Source organism: Narcine bancroftii, chromosome 11 (assembly GCF_036971445.1).
Source record: "Narcine bancroftii isolate sNarBan1 chromosome 11, sNarBan1.hap1, whole genome shotgun sequence".
Lineage (NCBI taxonomy): Eukaryota > Metazoa > Chordata > Chondrichthyes > Torpediniformes > Narcinidae > Narcine > Narcine bancroftii.
This window is the reverse complement of record NC_091479.1, coordinates 95,977,856-95,992,064: the sequence shown is the minus strand read 5'-3', so window position 1 is coordinate 95,992,064 and position 14,209 is coordinate 95,977,856. Positions and strand designations below refer to the sequence as shown.

Sequence of the window (14,209 nt, the reverse complement as noted above, 5' to 3'; positions counted from 1 at the left end):
ATTGCACATCCGTCAGTCTTAAACACACCACTAATTTGAGGCAGTAGACAACAGTGACTGCTGTTAAAATATAATAAAAACACAGAAATGCTTGAGGAACTCAGCAGGTCTGAGAGTACTTAGGAGGTAATTATATATTACTGACATTTCGGGAGTGAGCCCTTCCTCAGTGTTCCTTAATCGTCGGTGATATATCTTTACCTCCTATGGACGCTGCAAGGCCTCCTGAATTCCTGCAGCATTTCTGTGTTTTTAACCCCAATAACAGCATTGCAGACTTATGTTTCACTCACTCTTTTTGACTTGCATGTCAAAAATGATTTCAAATGCAAAATAATATTTATAGTTCAAAGGAATACATTTTTTTCCCAGACATAATATGCTGCCACCAAGAGGATGAAAATATTCTTTTACTGACAGACAGACACACATATTTCCTTCGATATGTGAAAGGCTTTCAATTGCAATGCGAGCTGTTTCACTTATTGAAACATAATTCATTAAACTACAGTTATTAATCATGTAAATGTAAGCAGAAATACTCCTTACCTCAGTAACAATAATAAACGCGAGCTTAGCAGCCATTATATGCCAGAAATAAAGGCTGTGGTGATATTCCAGGGGATGTCCAGGAGGATATCTGAGGTCACGATATCTACCACAGAATGAAAGCCGCTAGATCAATTCAAATGCTTTTGCAATGTTACACCAATAATCTCTTTCCATATGAAAAAGCATAATATCAAATACTGTAAGTAATGAAAATGATGATTAAAACCATAGAAGTGTATGCATAATCAAACTGGTTATAGGACAAAATATCCAAACCTCCTCCGGTTTGGTTCGGAGAATCAATTTATTTTGGTTCACAATTGCATTGCAAGTTTGTTACCAGTTAGAGCTGATGAAAAGCTCAAAGAAAATAACAAATTGAAATTGGTGCAAATCTAGTCACTGCCCAACTCACTAGGTGACTACCTATTAAATCCACTCCTAGGTTCCTGGCTGAAATACCTGGATTGAAGCTAGCTTCCCACTTGATTAATATTTTGAGGGCAAACTATCCATTCCACCAAAATGCTTCGAGCAATTAAACCATGCCTCCAGTTGATTTTAAAGGTGTCAAACAGCTTGAATTCAAAATCATTTAACAAATATTATTTTAAATAAATATTAATATTTAATTTCATACAGCTAAAGCATGAATTAAATACAATGTCTGTAAGTTTGAATCTTGCTCACTGAAATGGAATCATTGAACGTGTATCGAGTCCAGTGTCAGAGCACGGGGGTATGACAGCAGCACCCAGCCATGCATAAACTTGGGACCTGTGCTCCCATACATACTTAGGTGGGAGTTCCTGGCCTTTCAAAGGACATTTCAGACCATTGCTTTTACAACAATACTGTAAAGCAATTTAGACCATGTCAAAATTAGATGCTCTCTGCCTTGTAGACTCAATGTTACAGTAATGTGACACTGAATTAGTCCCCAGGATTCATTCAACATCTTGGCTTTCTTTAAGAAGACCATTCCATTAGAATTCTCAACATGCATTCCTGCTATCTAGAGAACTGAAGGTTCCTCGGGATTACTTGCCCATAATGAATGCTGAATCCATCTGATGGAATCCCAGACCTATTTTTCTGTCTCATGAAAATATTCAGTTTGATATTAATAAAATTGAAAATTTTAAAAATACATAGAGCACGGTAACAGGCCCTTTCAGCTCACAAGTCTGTGCCGCCCGACTGCACTCAATTGACCTACAACCCTGGTATGTTTTGAAGCACCTGAAGGAAACCCATGCAGACATGGAGAATGTGCAAACTCCTTACAAATCCTGGTCCCTGGTGCTGGAACAGCATTCCGCTAACTGTGCCCCCTTAAATGTGAAAAATTACAAGTTCGTATTTGCACCAGTTGTGGTAAGAATTGCAATCAATGGAGGAGGAAAAGATGGGTGGAAAAAAATGGGAAAATAAATTATCATTCTTCATTGCACAACTGTATTATATCTTTCATTTTCATATAACTCCATTCAATACCTATCTGTTTAACTGAAAAAAGTAGTTTAGTTTTTAATATTTTCAGAGGGAGGCCATTTGTTGTCTGACACATAAGGAAACCTCAGAGTAATCTGCTATGTGATTTTATTCTAAGTATATTGGTAGCTCCATTTATGTTTGCATTGATAATAGGGTTGTCTAAATATGGTTGGGATGGCACGGTTAGTGTAGCAGTTAGAGCAACGCTGTTATACCATCAATGACCCAGTTTCAGATCCAGTGCTGTCTATAAGGAGTTTGTACGTTCTCCCCGTATCTGTGTGGGTTTCCTGCAGATGCTCCCATTTCCTCCCACCCTTCAAAACATGTTGGAGTCAATTGGGTGTAATTGGGCGGCATGGGTTCATGGGCAGGAAGGGTCTGTTGGAGTGCTGTATTTCTAAATTTACAGGTATTGTGTTCACGTTGATCAGGAAGAAAAAAAACATACGTTCTTCACTTACCTTGTTACAACAACAGAAGTGGAGACCATTCAGCCCACTGAGTCCATTCTAGCTCACAAGAAGCAGTCCCATCAGTAGTCCACTTCCCCTTCTCCATATTTTCATACACTCCAATACTATATTTTCTCCCACATTTGCCCTTCAACTTTCCTTTTTGATTTTTTTTCAATTACCAAGGGATAATTAGCAGTAGCCAATAAGCTTATCAGCACTTGGAGGGAACATTTTCAAAACTTAAATGATTGAACTGGCTTTAATGAGAGCTCAAAGAGATTAAAAATCTGAAATGGTAATCTTATCTAATTCAAAGGATCTGTGTGCTCTTATTTTTAGAGTTCTATATTGAACTAATTTTGGCCCATGAATCTGGCCTCCGGATACCTGATAAGTAAAAGGAAATGAAATAAAAAAGCCAAATCCATCAGGCATAATACCTTTCAAAGCCATCTGGTTGCTGAGGAATATTTCTCCTCAGTTAAAGATGCTCACCTGGAAGCACCCCATCTCCTCTCTGAACCCATCAGTGTGGAGACCCTTTGCATGCTGTTCCAGCAGATCTACTCTATCCTTTTGCTCTCTCACTTTTAAGATTACTCGCTCTAACTGCTTAAATTTACTTTCTCCATACCCAAAACTCTCTCTCTAACTCTGCACACTTGTGCTGTGTTTTACCACGCAGTGTCTAACTTAACTGCTCACAAAACAACCCCGGTCACTGCATCATGATGTTTGTGACAATAAACTTGAATATTTCCCTTCGACCCCATCCCCTACCCAGTATCTCTGACCCACCACTTATTTCCTCTGAGCTACACTGCGATCACTCTCAACTCTTTCCCCAACACCACCTGACAGCCTGATTCATTTTCCATCTCCCACAACCACAACACTCAATCTCCCTTGAGCTGTTTCTCCAGGAGGAGATCTGCCTGGGGCAGATCAGCTGCGATCATATTGAGTGGAGAGGACGGATGGAGAGGCCAATCAACCAGCTATTTTCCAATGTTCTTCTGCCACACAAATGCCAATGGGATGAGATTGACGGCATTTACTGCAATTTTGGGGGGGGGGGGCGTAGATTATTTTATATAAGAGAGGCACTAACCTGCATGTGATATCAGTTTCTGGGTTAAACCACGAAGGGAATTTGATGGGTTTGCTGATGTTGCTGAAGTCAGAGATTCGGAAAATAGAGAGGGTGCTATTGATGTAACCGCGCATTGTTGGGCTGCTATACTCGCCATATGGTTGTATTGATAGTGCCCAGTAGTAAACCAGCCTAGGAATCATATCAGAAGTAAATGCAATGATCAATGCCTGCAAACCAAAATAAAAAACAAGTCATTTTAAATGACCGACTAGAAAACAAATGATAGAACTTAAATGGCTTACCCATCTCTTTCTATAAAATTTGTCTTTTAAAAATTTAATAAAACAATGGACACCTCAAAGAGAATAATGTCCTAAGTATAATTCCTCGCAAGCAAACTTTATGAGTATTCGACATTCAATCTTCTTCCCGGCTCTCGGCAAAAAAAAAGCCGGCTTCAGAAAGCAACAGAGCCCACGAGAACCTTGTCCGTGTCACAGGCCTCCAGTCTGAGAAGTAATTGTCCACGGCCACTCACTAGCTTCTCCCACACAGCCAATGTTTTTGAATATTTAAATAGGCGATTTCACATCGAAAGTACAGAGGACCTATGAATAGATGTTAAAATTCTCAAAGATACACAACACTTAAAATCGCCAATGCCTGAAGAGGGCGCACAAAATCAGTGAACCGGGGCGGACTCAAAAGGCCAACGTGGCCTGTTTCCGCTCCGTAAATGGTTATATGGTAACAGTGGGAAATTCATGTGTCCCCTTTCCAGCACACATCACAAGGATGGGATGGGGCCATTTAGAACCATAGCAATGTATGACAGAGATGGGGCCCTAATTGCCCATCTCATCCATATGCTATCTCATTCGACAACATTTGGGCCAGCTCCTTGAATCCTTTTCTATCTGTCCAAATGTCTCTTAAATATTGTAACTTTATCTCCCCCCACTACATTCTCCTGCATCTTGCTTCAAATATTTGCTTCCCACTGTATTGAAAACATACCCTCACAGATCTCCTTTAAATTCCTCCCCCTCACCTTAAGCCTGCACCCTTAAGTTCTAGATTGCTTCCCATAGAAAGGAAAAAGCTTCTATCCATGCCTTTATGAGGTTATCACATAATAAATTTTATGAGGGCAAAGTTAGCAGAGCTAAGACTGTTCTCTTTGGAGCAAATAAAAATGAGAGGTCTACAAGGTTCTGAGAGTCATAGATAAGGTAGAGAACCAGCGCCCTTTACCCAGTGCAGGAACAGAAAACACCAGAGAACATCTGTACAAAGTGAAGGGAGGCAAGTTTAGGGGAGACATCAGGGTTGGTTTTTTTTACATAGAGTTGTGGGTGTCTTGAATGGCTTGCCAGGTATGGTGGTGGAGGAATTTGAGAGACTCTTAGACAGACACATGGCTGAAAGAAAAATAAGAGGGTTAAGGGAGGAAGGGTTTTTTTTGGGTAGGAATATGTAGGTCGGCACAACATCGAGGGCTGTGCTGTAGTGTTCCATGTTCTATCTCTCCCACATTCCAGTTAGAATAATAAACAACAGATAATCATTCTGGTGAACAAACAATGAGAAGCTAGAAATACAATGGGTCAGGTAATATCTATCCATGGTTGAAAATGGTCAGTCAACACTTTGGGTCAGTTATAATTATAAAAACTAAGTTGGAAGTTTATGGGGTGGGGGGAGGGGGTGAAGTGTAGAGGGTAAATCACTTGTATACTCTCTTTCTCTCTCCCCCTTTTGTTACTATACCCTTCCTGTAGTGAGGCAACAAGAATGGTTGGCTCAACCAACGAATGTTTTGTACAACTGCAACATGATATCCCAACATATATTCTATGCCTCATCCTATAAAGCCAGCAGACCCAATGCCTTTTTCACTATCCAGTGTTGCTACTTTGCAGGAGCTATGGACTTGCATTTCAAGGTCTTTGTCCATCAATGCTCGCAAGCTTTCTGCCATTTACTGTATGTCCTCACAGAATTTCACCTCCCAAAGTCCATAACCTCACATTTGCCTGGATTAAATTTCATCTTGCACCACTCCCCCTAATTTTCCAGTTGATCTACATTCTATTGCATCTTTAAACAATCTTCATTGTTATCTACGAGTACACTCTGCATTTGCATGCAGAAAGTTTGTACTTTTTCCAAAATTTATTCAATCCCATCATCTGTGGCCGTACTTCATAACCCTGCATGTTCCTATTATCTTTCATACTTGTGGTTGAACAAAAATCATCCTTAAATTTAAAATGATCAAATACATAGCATCAATGTTAAAAAAAAAATGTTTGGATGTCTGCCATTCTTTGCCTATATAAATGTTTCCAAATTTCACTTTCAAATTATCCAAATTTAAATTTTAGATAATATGCTCAGTGCCACCCCAACCAACAGAAACACGTTTTTGTTATCTGTCTCAGATTTTCAAGCAATGTTGAAGGAGGCCATTTGGTCCGCTAACTTAAGCTCTATAAAGGACACTGTTTGACCTGCCGAGTTTCTCCAGTGTTGTGTTTTTACTTCAACCACGGTGCCTGCAGCTTCTTGTGCTTTACAAAAGTCTACTCTGCCTCTCAGAATTTTATACACGTCTCTCCTTAGCCTTTGAAACTCCAGACAATCTAAGTTTGTCCAACATTTCCTTATGGCTCTTACTCTTGAATCCAGGAGGTATCCTGGTAAGTCTCTCCTGTACCTTTCTCATTGACTCCAGTAATTTCATTATATACCCATTGCTTCCTTTCACCTTCGTCACCTTGCCGCCCAACTCACTAGTAATAATCCTCTAGTAATAATAATTTGTGAGGAAATCGTGGGATCTGGAAAAACTCACATGGTCACAGTGAGAACACAAAAACTCCATACTGAGAGCAACGGAAGTCAGGATGTAATCTACGTAATGAAGCTAGATAGGAAACCTGCTATATCTCGTGCTTCCCACGCTATCCTATCAACCCTAGCTTAAAAATATCAACCACATCACCCTTCCACATTCTAACTTCTATTTTTTAACCCTTATTTGTGTAATCTCTCAACATTTAGTGGCTCCGAGTTTTGTTTAACTAAAATTTCACTCTTTCAAATATATGGTTACAATGATCATTAATGTCTTTCCAAGCGTTGTCTAAGCAGGGTTCAATGGAACTAATTTCTACGTAGTTCTCTTCATAGGAAAGGCATTTCAATACACTTTTTACTAGAGGAGTAAAACACAAAAGTCTGCAGACCCTGCGATTGAAGGAAAAACACACAGGTCAGAGTACTTTATATATAAAGGTACATAAATAACATTTCAGGCTTGAGGTCTTCATCAAGGTATCTATGCATTTTATTATGTTCTGTACCCATCCAAGAAATTCTTATGAACTGTGGGCATGGGCTGCAAGTAGTTTTGGAACTAAATCCATGCTTCTCAAAATGTAGTAATTATTCTGTTTTTAGATTGAAAGAGGACAACCACCTATTTGTCTTGTTTGAAAACCAATTGACAAATCTTTCCTCTTGTATTTAAACAATATCTCTGCAAATTAAAGTTGCTGTCAACATTACTTACAATATTACTGCCACCATATTTTTGTGTTAGCAAAATAATTAGAAAAGCAGAAGCAGCCCAACCTATATATTTCAATCGCAAATCATTTTTAAATGGTTATATGAATACTTAAGACCCAACACAAATCATTGCAAAAGACCATTATTCACATTCTGATCATTAAAAGCACTTGTGCATAAACCCTGCTGTTTCTTGCCACTGTGAATTTCCTAACCAGATCAATAATTTGCCTTCAATTCATTGAGCTTCTACTTTAATTAATTGCCTTATTACAGACTAAATCAAGTTTTTCTAGACTTCCATTCCCTGTCCATCAATTTAATCATCTCTTCAACAAATTCTGTGCAAGTCCTCAGATATAGAACAGATATTTAACATGGAAACAGTGCAGAAAAGATGAATGAGGATGTTATCAGGACTGCTAGGCTTGAATTTCAAGATTGGAAAAGCTGAGATTTCTCTCTGGAGTTTAGGAGGGTAAGGGGAAGGGCTTATAAAATCATGAAGGGAATGGACAAGGTCTTTTTTTCCATTGGGAGGGGAGTCTAAAATTAGAGGGCACAGATTTAAATTGAGAGAGGAAAGATTTAAAAGGAACCCAAAGGACACCTTTTACACACACTGGGTGGTGACTATGTGGAATGAGATGCCAGAGTAAGTGGTTGAGGCAGGTACAATGGCAATGTTTATAAAAATATTTAGGCAAGTACATGGACAGGAAAGATTTAGGGGGATAAAGGCCAAACAAAGGCTTAGTTAGACAACTTGCTTGGCAAGTTGGGCCAAAAGGTCTGCTTCTGTGCTGTAAAACTCTATTAAAAAGATTTTGTCTCTCTCAAATCAAGGAATATTCAGTCACTCCTTTTTTAATTATTGAGTCTGCAATGGAGGTTAGATTAACAGATTTACAGTAAAATCCCAATAATCTAGAATTCAAGCAACCAGCAGCCTCAAGCAACTGGAAAAAAAAAACTGCAGAAAGTAAATTGGTAATAAGTATGAAAGCTTAAATTGGCATCCCCTTCCCCCCACCCAAACCAGCAGTCAGTTTGCCAATCCACGCAATGTTAAGGAGATTGGCAAACAATATTAAAAAAGATACTGAGTTTTTTTAAAACATATAAAGAATAAAAGAGAGACACAGGTTGACAGGACCGATAGAAAACGATGCTGGGGAAATTATAATGGGTTACAAAGATATGGCAGAAGAATTAAATCAATATTTTACGTCTGTATTCACTGTGGAAGACATTAGTAATATCCCTGACAGACAGAGGCTTCCTTCAGGGAATAGAGTTAAGATTACTAGAGAAATTGTGCTAGGTAAATTGAATAGATTAAAGATAGATAAATCTCCCGGATGAGGTACAGCTGCGGGTTTTGAAAAAAGTGGCTTTGGAGATTGTAGATCCATTGGTGGCAATCTTCCAGATATCAATAGTCTCTGGGGTTGTTCCAGGGGATTGGAAAGTTGCAAATGTGGTTCCATTGTTCAAGAAAGGTGGGAAACAGAAAAAAGAAAACTATAGACCTATGTCTGACATCAGTGGTTGGGAAAATATTAGTCAATCCTTAAGGATGAAGTTATGAAATACCTGTAAATGCATGACAGGATTAGTCCTCGTCAGCATGGTTTTTTTAAAGGTTAGATCCAGCCTGACTAACCTATTGGACTTTTTGAAGAAATCTCAGGTAGGATAGACAAAAGGGAGGTTGTAGATGTTATATATTTGGATTTTCAAAAGGCTTTCGTTAAGGTGCCGCATGTTAGACTGATAAATAAGAGGAAGGTCCATAGAATTACAGGAATGCTATTAGTCTGTCTAGAAAATTGGCTGATGGCTACCTGTAACAAGCGGTGTTCTGCAGGGGTCGGTCTTGGGGCCGCTGTGGTTACAATTTATATATTACGATTTGGATTGTAGAATGAATGGTTTTGTGGCCAAATTTGCGGATGACACTAAGACAGGTGGCGGAGCAGGAAGTGTTGAAGAAACCGTAAAGTTGCAGAGGGATATGGACAGATTGGGAAACTGGGCAAAAATATGGCAGATGAGGTGCAATGTTGAGAATTATTTGGCTCTACATTTTGGCAGTGGAAATAAACAGGCAGAGTACTATCTGGATGGGGAGAAAAATCAATCCTTGGAGGTGCAAAGAGACCTGGGTGTCCTTGTGCAGGGTCATTTAAAAGTTAACGCCCAGGTGGGATTAGTAGTGAAGAAGGCGAATGCAATGCTAGGATTCATTTCAAGACGTACAGTGTACAAGAGTAGAGAGGTGTTAATGAGACTCTAAGGTGTTAATGGGGTGAAACCCCATTTAGAGTATTGTGTACAGTTTTGGGCCCCCTACCTTAGAAAAGATGTGATGTTGTTGGAGAGGGTGCAGAGGAGATTTATTAGGATGATTCCTGGAATGCAGGGGCTGACGTATGGGGAGCATTTGACAGCTCTTGGGTTGTATTCGTTGGAGTATAGGAGAATGGGGGAGGGGAGGGGGAATCTCTTAGAGGCATTTCAAATATTGAAAGGTTTTGACAGAGCAAATGCGGATGTTTCCCTTGATGGGTAAATCGAGGACAAGGGGTCATAGTCTTAAAATTAGAAGTCATCCAATTAAAACAGAGAGGAGGAAGAACTCAGAGGATCATGGATCTGTGGAACTCACTGCCGCACAAAGCAGTGGAGGCCATATCACTGGGAGTATTTAAACAGGAAATGCACAAGTATCTCATTAGTAAGGGTATCAAGGGATATGGGGAAAATGCTGAAATTTGGAACTAGGTGTGAGTATAATCCAGCTTAGCATAGAGTTATGGAACAGACTCGATGGCCTAGTGGCCTGTTTCTGTTCCTTTATCTTGTAATCTTATGAAGTAACTGGCAAATTCACTTATCCAGTCTCTACCAATCCCCGTGGGTGCCAGATACCAGGGAGGGGTTTACTATATTTTATTTATTTCCCTCTACATTTTCTGCAGGACTGTCATTGATGAAATATTAAATTGAAAGGAACTTAACTCAAGAGAATTTTGGAAGAATAAAGATTCTCGCCTACTTCCTTTCTATGGTGAAAGGATTTCAAACTACTTGGAACAAAAGAAATTGATGAAGAGTAGGCCTATTCACCTTCTGTTCCTCCAGTAAGCCCATTCACCTCCCATTCCTCCAGTAGGCCCATTCACCTCCTGTTCCTCCAGTAGGCCCATTCACCTCCTGTTCCTCCAGTAGGCCCATTCACCTCCCGTTCCTCCAGTAGGCCTATTCACCTCCTGTTGCTACAGTAGGCTCATTCACTTCCTGTTCCTGCAGAAGACCCATTCACCTCCTGTTCTTCCAGTCGGCCCATTCACCTCCTGTTCCTCCAGTAGGCCCATTCACCTCCTGTTCTTCCACTAGGCCCATTCACCTCCTGTTCCTCCAATTGATAAATTCAGAAGCAATCCTTTATGTGAGCACTACTTTACTATTCTAGAGCATACACTTCATTCCCTCATTTTCCATAATATATTGACCCTTCTGTGCAGAGGGTTTCAAAGATTCTCTACCCACTTCCAACATTTTCTAGTCTCAAGTGCCAACCCTTTCAATTTAACATTTTACCTCTTACTGTCCTGCAGAAAATGGAAGAAGGAAATTAATAAAAAAACACCAGTTGATCCAACTCCATTGTAAAATCAAATGGAGTGACTGAATTTTCCATGATTTGAGACAAAATAGATTTGTAATAACTAAATAATTTTCCAGCACAGAAGGAGGACCTGTGGGAGAAGTAACTTCTTTTCATCTCAGCTCCGAATGGTTGGCTCCTTATTTTGGCATTGTGACCCTTAGTTATGTAGGGGAAAATCATCCCTGCTTCTGCGCACATGCTCTCCAAAGAATTTGGCACATTTCGATGAGATCACAGCTCATTCATCTAGCGTATTATCCCAGTTTGTTTACTCTTTCCTCATAGATCAATCCCTCCCCTCCTAGGGATTTAGTGCCACTATTTTCTTCATTTTGCTTGCATTACAATTTGGCATCAGGCAATGCTATCTTCCTCCAATATGGTGAATATTAACTCAATATAAATCACATATCCACCACTTCCTGGCCCTGTTGTCTTCCTGATTCAGAAAGCTCCACTCACATTTGTCACTGCAGCAAAAATAGCCACTCCATTTAGGATTGGCAGCCAGGCTCCAATGTCTTGAGCTTTGGATGGTAGGATACGTCGATATTGAGTGGTTATCTTCCATGCATCAACTCGAATTTCAATTATATTATTGATCAGTGCCAGCAGGGGTGCCAGGGGAAACGATGCCACAAAGATTGTAGCAAATCCAAACTGTATCACTGTAAAATGAACAAAAATCTAAAGTGAATTCTTAATTCCCAAGCAAAATTTTGTGGCATTTTTCTCTATTGGGTACATAGCTACTTCCAGAGTATATGAGCAGGAGGAACCATTCAGCACTCTGGGCTGGCACCACCATTCAATATGACCATGGCTGATCATGCATCCTCAGTACCCTTTCCCTGTTCTCTCTCCAGACCACTGATCCCTTTGATTATGACCAATGAATACATATCCCAATCTGATGGCCCAGTCCCTAAACCCTAAATAACAGATTCATAGGACAAGGATCTCTTTCAATTAGCTCCGATTCTTGGTTAATCGGCAATGCTATTATGATGCCAGCAACCCAGGGTTCAAATCTGGCGCTGTCTGTAAGGAGTTTGATTCTTCCTCCAGTGTCTGCCTGAATTTCCTCCAGGTGCTCTGGTTTCCTCCCACCCTTCAAAAACACACAAGGACTTGTAGGTTAATGGGGTGTAATTGGGCCCATGGGCTGGAAGGGCCTGTTACCATGGTGTATGTCTAAATTTTAAAAAAAAAATTGTGATTTTTTTTAAAATTAAAAAATAAATATTTAATGCAAAAGCAATTTAAGCATACTGGGCAAAGATTGGATTTGAGACTTTTTAGAAAGTTAATAAAACAACTTCTACAATAAACAGATTGGTAATTTTGCACAGTCAATAGTTTGTTCATTTTAAACTTTGGTATATTTTTGGTGGTATTTTATCTATTTAGAAAACATTCTCTACAAAGCTTCAACAGTATGATGTGAAAACTTACACTTTAAAATACTGCCCATTATTCATCAACTTTAAAATTGACTGCCCATGTGAAGGAATTTATGACTTTCTGTGCATCGTAGTACAGTTGAATTTTACCAGATTGGTAATCCAGAAATATGGACTAATAATCCAAAGAGTTTACATCCCCTCATGAAGCCAATGGAAGAATAAATTAGACTTGGGTGGGTAACAATGAAAATTAGAATTAAAATAATATTGCAAATGCTTACATAAAGTTGAAATGGGAGGAGCTCCTGCTGACTGTTCACAGAGAGAAAAAAAATACAAAGCTTCTAACCATCTTCTGCAGTTGTACCGATTTTCTGTGTTACTTACCGTGTAAAGTTGTCTGAAATTTAATGTATTAACTATGGATTCTGTGTCCCCATTTTCTAGGACTGGTTTTATATACAGCCACCATCATACTGTAGTTTACCCATGTCCAGAGTATATATTATGAAAGGTTAAAAACTGCCTTAACCATTTGGACTCCGGCCATGTAAATATATTTAAAAGATAAATAAAACAAACTTCAAGGGATTTCAATTTTTTATTGTCATGAAAGGAGTTGTACAGACCACACCTATTGTATCCCGTTCTGGTCTCCTAATTTGAGGAAAGGCATTCTCACTATTGAGGGAATGCAGCATAGATTCACAAGGTTAGTTCCCGGGATAGCGGGATTGACATATGCTGAAAGGTTGGATAAACTGGGGTTGTATACGTTGGAATTTAGAAGGTTGAGGGGAGATATGATTGAGGTATATATTATTAAGAGATTGGACATGATAGAAGCTAATTACATGTTCTTGATGTTGGGGAGACTAGGACTAGAGGCCATAGTTTAGGAATACAGGGAAGGCCCTTTAGGACAGAGATGAGAATTTTTTTGTTACCCAGAGAGTTGGTCTGTAGAGGCAGGTGCTCTGGATGCGTTCAAGAGGGAGTTAAATAAGGTTCTTGTGGACAGGGGAATTAAGGGTTATGGGGAGAAGGCAGGGACAGGGTGGAAGATCAGCCATGATCTAAATGAATGGCAGGGCTGGCTCGATGGGCTGAATGGCCTACTCCTGCATCTATTGTCTCTTTAAAATGTCACATTCCTTGTGGGTTTGCACATAATCACATTCATCTGATTCATAGGTAGAGGGGCTAAATTGATCAAGTGTTTCCTATGGTTATTCAATCCCATCTCCTCCACACTATTAGAATATTTGATCCCAGGTTAATGATGTTTAATGTTCTAAACCAGTGGTTCTCAACCTTTTTATCCTCTCACATACCACTTTAAGTAATCTCTTACTAATGATAGAGCACCTATGGCATCCTACGCCATAGTTAGAAAGGGATTATTTAAGGTGACACTTGAGTGGAAAGAAAAATGTTGAGAGCCATATCTTTACAAAAAATTGTCTCAAACAGTAAATGGGAGTTGTTATTACTGACACTCCCTCTTGCCGGAGAAAAAGTTCAATGAGCAAGAGACTTAATATAATGGAAGATGTATTTCCTTTTTTAGTAAGTATAGCCCTTATAAAACATACCCATTTCAAGATATTCATAGAACAGGCCCAAATTTGATATGGATTGTAGCTGATAGTCTTGTTCCCATCTGGGGAGTATATTTTCAGAACTTTTAGTCTTGCAACGACTTATAAGGTTCTTTAACCACCTGCACAAAGAACAATGGTCAAAGTTATCAGATAAACAGAGGCAGTTTTCATTACAATATATTTAAACAACAGATGGGTTTAAGTAGCCTTATTTCAGCATGCCAAAGGTTTGCTCGGGTACATTCCAATTGACCTGCTGATTTCATCACCAATAAGATCCCATGCACCACAAATGCTCAAAGGCTTTTGAATCTGGGTCTGCAACAAGGATATATTTAAAAATG

General features: G+C 39.3%; 1 protein-coding gene across 6 annotated transcripts in view; it reads right to left on the bottom strand.

Moving 5' to 3' along the window:
- ano6 (anoctamin 6) overlaps positions 1-14,209 on the bottom strand; it is a 72,235-nt gene that overhangs the window by 8,809 nt on the left and 49,217 nt on the right. For all 6 annotated transcript variants that reach the window (XM_069904131.1, XM_069904132.1, XM_069904128.1 and 3 more), the window contains 4 exons: positions 13,857-13,984; positions 11,318-11,523; positions 3,619-3,830; positions 550-655 (listed from right to left, as the gene is read on the bottom strand). In XM_069904131.1, the coding sequence (XP_069760232.1) occupies positions 550-655; positions 3,619-3,830; positions 11,318-11,523; positions 13,857-13,984 (652 nt within the window). The remainder of the gene's footprint in view (positions 1-549; positions 656-3,618; positions 3,831-11,317; positions 11,524-13,856; positions 13,985-14,209) is intronic.